General features: G+C 38.5%; 1 protein-coding gene across 5 annotated transcripts in view; it reads left to right on the top strand.

Annotated features, from left to right (window-relative positions):
- Window positions 1-7,087, top strand: part of RAB6A (RAB6A, member RAS oncogene family) — a 72,763-nt gene extending 65,676 nt beyond the window's left edge. For 4 of the 5 annotated variants that reach the window (XR_004350983.1, XM_032639081.1, XM_032639082.1 and 1 more), the window contains 2 exons: window positions 3,705-3,771; window positions 5,014-7,087. Coding sequence is in view for 4 of the 5 variants with exons in the window: in XM_032639082.1 (XP_032494973.1) it covers window positions 3,705-3,771; window positions 5,014-5,078 (132 nt within the window). In the remaining variant the exon portion in view is untranslated. The remainder of the gene's footprint in view (window positions 1-3,704; window positions 3,772-5,013) is intronic. The other variant, XM_032639086.1, reaches the window with a different exon arrangement.
- Window positions 7,088-8,269: the final 1,182 nt, after the last annotated feature.

Here is an 8,269-nt window from a genome sequence, read left to right on the forward strand (position 1 = left end):
ACATGCCACAGAGCAACAAAGCCCGTGTGCCACAACTACTGAGCCTGCGCTCTAGAGCCTGTGAGCCACAACTACTGAGCCCACGTGCCACAACTACTGAAGCCCCCGCACCTGGAGCCCGTGCTCCGCTACAAGAGAAGCCACCGTGATGAGAAGCCCGTGCACCGCAACGAAGAGTAGCCCCTGCTCACTGCAACTAGAGAAAGCCCGCGCACAGCAACGAAGACCCAATGCAGCCATAAATAAATAAATAAACAAACAAATAAATAAATATATTTTAAAAAAAGAAATGCAGGGTGCTCTTGGAATATATAGAAGTGTTTAATTAGATTGGAAGATGATGGAATTGAAGAAATCTGGGAATGGGGTAGGGAGGTTTTTCTCAGAGTTATCAGGGAATGGATCCTGAAGGATCTATCAGCTAGACAGATTGAGCTGGGAGCAGGGGAGGATATTCCTGTGTTATATTATGAGAATAGATAGATGGGTGTAACTCTAACAATACCCTCCCTGAAAGACCTCATTAGTTATGTACTTTTCACTAACTAGAACTTACTTTAATTTTTTAAAAAGCCTCAAAACTTGTAAACCTCATTCCATTTTCACAGAAGGTAAACAGACCTTCCCTATGCCTCCCCCATGAAAAAAAATTTTCAATTTCTAAGCTAGCCCATAATAAAATATTCTTAGAAGCCAGAAAGATTATGTATCTTGAACAATTAGGCAGTTTAATAAATATTTCATGTCCGAGCAAGCTATGAGATCTTGGGGAGGATTTCTGGATTTTCCTAAGTAAGAACATTTCAGTTCTGCTTTAATATTTTCAGATGATCTCTCCCAACCCCCCCACATTTTTCCTTTCAGTTTTACATAGTTTCTTAAAGCAGGATTTTATGCCTATTGGTGCTCTGCTGTAGTCCTACAATCCTTGCAGAATTTCAAAACATTCTGTTCCCTTAGCCCACAGGACCATGGGTTATTGTGACTGATACTCAATTCTGATAGGAAGAGAGCTACTGTATATGAAAGAGTTTCTCTGTAGAAGATCAGCCCTAAGCATTTTACATAATGATTTCCCTTAATTTTCACAGTAATCTAGTCAGTTAAGTGTACTATTATCTTAAGCCCATTTTACAGATGAGAAAATTGAAAAACAGAAAGATGACCTGTCACATAAGTGGCCTACCCAGAATGTAAACACTTTACCTTTTAGGTTTTAGCCATCTCATCTTAATATCTTTTGCTTTCAATATGTGATTTGTATGTCTTTGTAGTCATAGTAATACACTGGAATTATTGAAAGAAGTCTTTATGCACACTGATTTTTTTAGTGCCTTCCTTTGCCAGATGAAGTCCATATTCTTTGCAGGTCTTTCTTAGTCTGGCTTTCTATATATATATATATATATATATATATATATATATATGGCTTCATTCTAATCCTTTTAAATACTGTGTGCTCCAGTCGGTCTGGACTACCTAACCATTCTTGAAAATCATTGCGGCCAAAACTGAATATCACCATTATAGAACGAATTTCTGGGATACAAGATTTGGTTTAGTGCCACATTGTCAGCTGCTAGATTATTCCAGTAGTCACTATACTTATTGCTGGCTTGCAGTACTAAATAGATGGTTGTTTTCAGTTGATGTTGGAGGGGGAACACATTTTTTTTCAGGCTTTCTTACTGTCTATAAAATGTGTTTTTCCTTCATACTCTATATTCTTTATCTCTGGATGAAAAGTGATTTTTAATGGGAGTTAGACTTTTCCTGATGCATAAAATTTTGAGCTGACAAAGTTGACATTCTGCTTTTAATTCATTATCTAATACTATTATATAAAAACTTCAAAAACATTAGAATTATTGTCCAACTTTGCATGCATTAATTAATTATAAACACTTGCTAGTTTTGAAAGGGCATAATATTCTTCCTAAAGTTATCTAATGCACTATATTAACCTATTTCTGTGTTCATTTTGCCTTTGTAAATTTTAAGTTATTTTTGTTCATAAAATTAACAGCTTTCACAGACATTAATTATTGCACCATTTATTCTTTTTCTTTTTTTGGCGGTACGCGGGCCTCTCTCTGTTGTGGCCTCTCCCGGTGCGGAGCACAGGCTCCGGATGCGCAGGCTCAGCGGCCATGGCTCACAGGCCCAGCCGCTCCGCGGCATGTGGGATCTTCCCAGACTGGGGCACGAACCCATGCCCCCTGCATCGGCAGGCGGACTCTCAACCACTGCGCCTCCAGGGAAGCCCTAGAGTGCTGATCTGTATTTGAAACTGAGTATTCATATATTAATCCAAATGGACCCACCTTTATACAATTAATGTTACATTGATTTGATTGATGGTAATTTACACAACCACATGATCTTTGATTGTGCACAGTTTCTGATGTTCAAGTAAGCATTCTGCAATTTTAAGTCTAAAGCTGATTTTGGTTGAATATTGAGGCTAATGCCTAACTTTGGCACATCTCTAAATGCTACTAAACGTTACAGAACCAAGACAATTATACTTTTATTCAGGTCTTCCTTAATCCTACCACATCATACTTATTGCCTACAGATAAAGATTTGCTCCTTTTCTATACTTCTTTCCCTAGACAGATTACTTATAGTTCCATTCTTTCATCTTTGGCCTTCTTTCTGTTTCTTCTCATTTTAATTAAGCAACATTTATGGAGTGCTTAAACTCTGAGTGCTTTGTATGGTATGTTTTTCAACCATGTGAAATCTTTAAAACTGCCTTTAAATCCCAACTCAAATGTCATTGCCTGAGGATTTTTCTCGGCCTCTTGAGTAGGGCCTTCTTACATCTGTATTGCCATATCATTTTCTACTTCCTTAGTTCATAGCACTCATTGCATTGTAACACAAGGAATGGTTTGAGTCTATCTCCTTTGCCAAACTGTGAGCTCCTTGAATCTAAAAAGCACATCTTGTTCATTTTTGTGTCCCTAGAGAACTTTAGACAGTGCCTCAAGTAAGCAGGTACTTAGTATAAGGTAGTTGACATCATATATGCATTTTAATTTATAGGAATTTTACACTGCATGCCTAACAAAAAGAAATGATTGAAATAATCTGCAGTTTTACCTGCCATTCTTCTCAGTAAGTGGATAGCTAGGATTGGACATGAAGTAGAGAGTATGAATCTGTTGTTCCTTCAGTCAGTTTCTGTTCCCACATGCCTCTCAAAGTGAACATCTCACCAGGATTGAGTGTGGTATGGTGGTTTCTAACATAGTGATTTCCTAAGGATTTATCAAGGGCAATTTTGACTAGATTGACTTTCTCCATATGTACACTAACTTTAGAACCTAACTCATTATAAAAGATAGGAATGCCACTATACAGTTTAACTAAATGAACATTCTGTCCTTACTCTGAGTTCCTGTAGTAGTTTGTTTTCATGACTCAAATGATATTTTTGCTCCTTAGTTCTTAGCTATTTGTTCATGTCTAATCTCACCCGTTGGAAAGCAAGGATCCTCTTTGTATTTGACATGCTGGTTTTCACATGATATTCATTTTTAGAATAAATAGACATTTTAATGTGCTTTCATTGTGCTAAGGTCTAAGGAATAACCCAGAAGCCATATCCTTTTAACTCAGCCATCCAGTGGTCATCCCTTTACTTGATACCTTTTGCTAAATTTTCCCTCCCAATTATCACGTCTCTCTTTCCACAGCTCTTCCGACGTGTTGCAGCAGCTCTACCTGGAATGGAAAGCACACAGGACAGAAGCAGAGAAGACAGTATCCTTTTTGTTTCATCAGGAAATTTTATTGTTATTACAAGTCTTTAGAGCCCCACTTGGTTGGCTTAGGAATATTATGCCATTGCCTTTTACAGCCAAGAATTGATGGTTTAGGAGCAAAAGGTTTTTCTATAACGAATGAGATCTAGTTATCCAGTTGCATTCTTTGCAGGCTGCTGCTCACTACAATTAATCAGTGAGAAGGTTTGTGTTTGTTTGCTTGCTTGATTTTTAATGAGCAGGAAACTCTTAACATCCCACCCTCCTGCTTCTTAATTTTGATGTCCCTTGGCTCTGGGCTTTTTCCCCACAATATATATCATATTTCCTTCCCCTGCTTTTTCTATCATTTGAACTGTCTACTTGGCATAGGCAGGAAATAACTAAGTTTGGAGCTTTATCGTGGCCTCTTCTTTCAGAAATGGGACAGGGGCTTCCCTGGTGGCGCAGTGGTTGGGAGTCCGCCTGCCGATGCAGGGGATACGGGTTCGTGCCCCGGTCTGGGAGGATCCCACATGCTGCGGAGCGGCTGGACCCGTGAGCCATGGCCGCTGAGCCTGCGCGTCCGGAGCCTGTGCTCCGCAACGGGAGAGGCCACAACAGTGAGAGGCCCGCGTACCGCAAAAAAAAAAAAAAAAAAAAAAAAAAAAAGAAATGGGACAGAATGAAGCACATGTAATATTAGTTATTTAAAAGAATTTTGATATTTTCCTTGTTTGTCTCATATTTACCTTCTAGTGTTTTTCCATATGCAGACAGTTTTATTAAGCCATAGAATTCATAGCACTTTGTATTCAGCTCTTCCCACTTCTGAATGTTTTATGTTTTCTAAGCCTTTATTTTAGCAGCATAATGTGTTCTATAGAGTTGAAGCCCCATTATTTATTAAATTCTCTCCCTGTTGTGGAACTCTCTTATAGGCTATTTTCAGATTTTTATTATAGATAATTTTTTAAGGAACATCATCTTTATATGATTTTTTACTCCTGTAGAATAATTTCCTTAGGATAGATTTCCATGAGTAGGAATTAACCTTATTCTGAACCTTGCTGCATATAGGAGATATAAGCAAGTTTATTCCATATGAGCACCTTATATGGTGAGCGAGCTATATAGAAAATAGTGGCTGAGTAGTCTCTGAAGCCAAATAGGAATGGAAGGGGATCTTAGCAGAATTGTCGATGTTCAGCAGAATTGGAATTGTACTTTCCCATTTATAGTTCCTTAGCTTTTGTTTCAGTGATTGACATAAAACTGGAAAAGCCTCAGGAGCAACCAGTCAGCGAAGGAGGCTGTTCCTGCTAATCCCCCATGGCATCTTCAACTTTCCTCCAGAAGCTCACTGCTTTGGCCCCCTTACTCTTTCATTGACTGCAGTGTGAATATTGGCTTGAACCTTTTCCCTTCAGTAATAACGTATTGCAATTCAGCATTGCTGCCTGTCTCTTGGAGATGATCTATTAGCTTCACAAGCACAAAAAAGTCAGTGTCTTCATTATTTATATTTTACAAAAAGCCAAACAATTGCAGCATATTCCAGTGGTAACTTTAAAAATTAGATACATTTTCTTAACATTTTTGTTTCCTTTTTAATGTTATGAGAATGTACTTCAAAACAATGGAAATCTCAACAGTATGTGGCTTGGTTAAGGAGCAGTTGTTCACAGCAGCACTTGCCTACCTACTTGATCTCTCCCTGCTTTACTTGCTTGTTCTTTACCCCATTTCCTATTCCAGTCCTTCCTCCATCAAAACAGACAAGAGGGGGCAAAGCAGTAGTCAGACCAAGCCCATTGGAATTATCCTTCAGTTTTAGCAATACCACTTGCTCTCAAGATATCCAAAATTATTCTTAACCACTGACATAAATTAGTTAGACCTTAATTGAGGTCAAAACTCAACTATCATGGTAGGCAGTGCTGGAATAAGGAAAGGGTTCTGGTGTGTCTTCAGAATGAGTCCTAATGAACATACTGAGTACTTACAAGTAAATGAACATAAAATATATTTCTGACCAAAACAAATGATTCTTTCACATGTTAGACTCCGGGAGAGAAGTAAAAGTGCTTCAGAACAGGTTTTAAATATTTAATTCTTCTAAGAGCTATTTCTTCCAGGATTTTAAATTTGTCAAAATCGAGTTCTTCTGTTTGTTTAAAAAACAAAACTAAACTTTTTTAGGCAATAGATTTCTCTTGAGTTTTCTTTTTCTGTCTTCCTTTTCTTTCTTTCCTTCTTTCTTCCTTCCTTTCTTTCTTCCTTTTTTTTGAAATGCTGTGCAGGCAAGGCACTGTAGTAATCAAATTCCTTTAAGAAGAACCAGTGGAAGAATTTTAATTTGGCACTTTGATCAAAACTAACTAGTAGAAACAATGATACCTAAAGCTTACCAACTAAAGAATCCTCAAGAGAATAGCAAATACTTTGCCCAGGACAATTGAGGTCAAATTGAAAGTGGAAACAGTTTTCTTATAAGCCCTAGAGGCAGATCTGAAAAAGCATACATAGAAGAGGGAAAGGAGAGAATGAAAATAAAACTTAATATTATACAGATTTATGCCTTATTTTTCAGCATTTTTTATGTTCTCTCAATCCAGTTTTGCTTTTTATTAGATCTGTATAGTTTGCTTAATTCACTAGTGATTTAATTTTATATTTAAGCTACAATTAATCTTTTTTCTTTGGTGATATTTATTTCCTTGCCTTTTTTAAAACTACTTTCAATTTTTAGATATTTTATTTAGAGCTTCATAACAATGGCAATATGTATTTCCCTTAAAACACTGCAAACAGATATACTAGGAGTGCACCATTTTAATCTTTACTAGTTATTGTGAGATTGCTGTGTAAGTTAATAAATACATTTGTAAATACATTGTTTGCAAGAAGAAAATTTCTGAGTTACAGCTCAGGAAAAGCCTGCTGAATTTATGTTGTAAGCATTACTTAACACAGTATAAGGATGAAAAGACAACAAAAATATCTTCATACTTCCTCATCCCCTCATTGCAACAAAACCCTTAACTGGGAGAACCTTATTCCTTCCCCTCTTCCTCCTCCACTTCCCACTTATTGTCCAACCTTATAATATTCAGAGAGCACTTGGATTATGGGTCTGAATAGAGAAATACTTTCAGATAATCATTAGCCCACATACCCCAGTAACTTGTACTCAAAAGACGGGATGGAGTTGTAAAGTGCTTTTATAATACAATATTATTGTTAAAGGCAAGGGTTGACTCTTTTGTTTTATTTTGACATGGCATGTCCTGAAATAAATATCAATTCAATATGGCGATGGGTCATATTCTTTATTTGGAAGAAGTTGTGATTTCTGACATGGGGGTGATTGTGTTCCTACACTGTAGCATTTGATTCTTTTTAATGTATATTTAAGGCAGTAACCAGTTAATGCTGCTTTTAATATTGGTCTTTTTATTTAGCTGGGGTTCTTCAACCAAAGCAGTGAAGTGTGTTCATAGTGCACTTCTTTTTTTAATAAACACAGTTTTGCTGCCCAAAAAATGTATAAATAAACACAAAAGAAAATATTTATTGACTTGGTTTCCCGTTCCTGCCAAAGTGATGAATTACCATATGCTACTTCCTCCCTAGGACTATTAAGGGAATGTGGAATCCAGAAAAATAGCAAAACAACAACAAAACTGAGAAACCCCTGCGGAGTCACAAGACTTTTCAACTGTTATGGGTGAGGGAAAGTGGCTGCAACTTGAAAGATAGGGCCGGGCTTCCCTGGTGGCGCAGTGGTTGAGAGTCCGCCTGCCGATGCAGGGGACGCGGGTTCGTGCCCCGGTCCGGGAAGATCCCACATGCTGCGGAGTGTCTGGGCCCGTGAGCCATGTCCGCTGAGCCTGCACGTCCGGAGCCTGTGCTCCGCAATGGGAGAGGTCACAACAGTGAGACACCCGCGTACCGCCAAAAAAAAAAAGATAGGGCCACTGGTGGAGGCAATAATAGGATGTGTTAAGAAAAGCAGTTTAGGTTCTGCTTATGCATCCTCACTCCTAACTCCACCTTTGCCTTTGGACAGGGGTGGCAAACTGCCCTCGCACCAAATCCAGCCTGCTACCTGTTCTTAAGTTAAGTTATGTTAGACCTCAGCCATACTTTCTCACTGCAAAGATGGAGTTGAGTAGTAGAAACAGGCCTTAGGGTAAACCACAGCTCTCCCTTGTACTATAGAAATGGAGGCCACAGCCCAGACTACAGACTCAGGTATCCATAGCGGTAATGTCAGGGCAGTATAAAATCCCTGAGAGGGAATTTCCTGGTGGCTTAGTGATTAGGATTCCGTGCTTTTACTGCCGTTGCCCCAAGTTCAATCCCTGGTTGGGGAACTGAGATCCTGCAAGCCGCGCAGCGCAGAAAAAATATAAAAAATCCCTGAGAAGTGAGGAGTTGATGAAACTAGGTGGGGAATAACCTGCCTGCCTTAGGCCTTTCACTCACTCTTTACCCTTTCAAAGCATCAGTTA

The sequence above is a fragment of the Phocoena sinus genome, chromosome 8 (assembly GCF_008692025.1).
Source record: "Phocoena sinus isolate mPhoSin1 chromosome 8, mPhoSin1.pri, whole genome shotgun sequence".
In the NCBI taxonomy this organism is placed as follows: Eukaryota; Metazoa; Chordata; class Mammalia; order Artiodactyla; family Phocoenidae; genus Phocoena; species Phocoena sinus.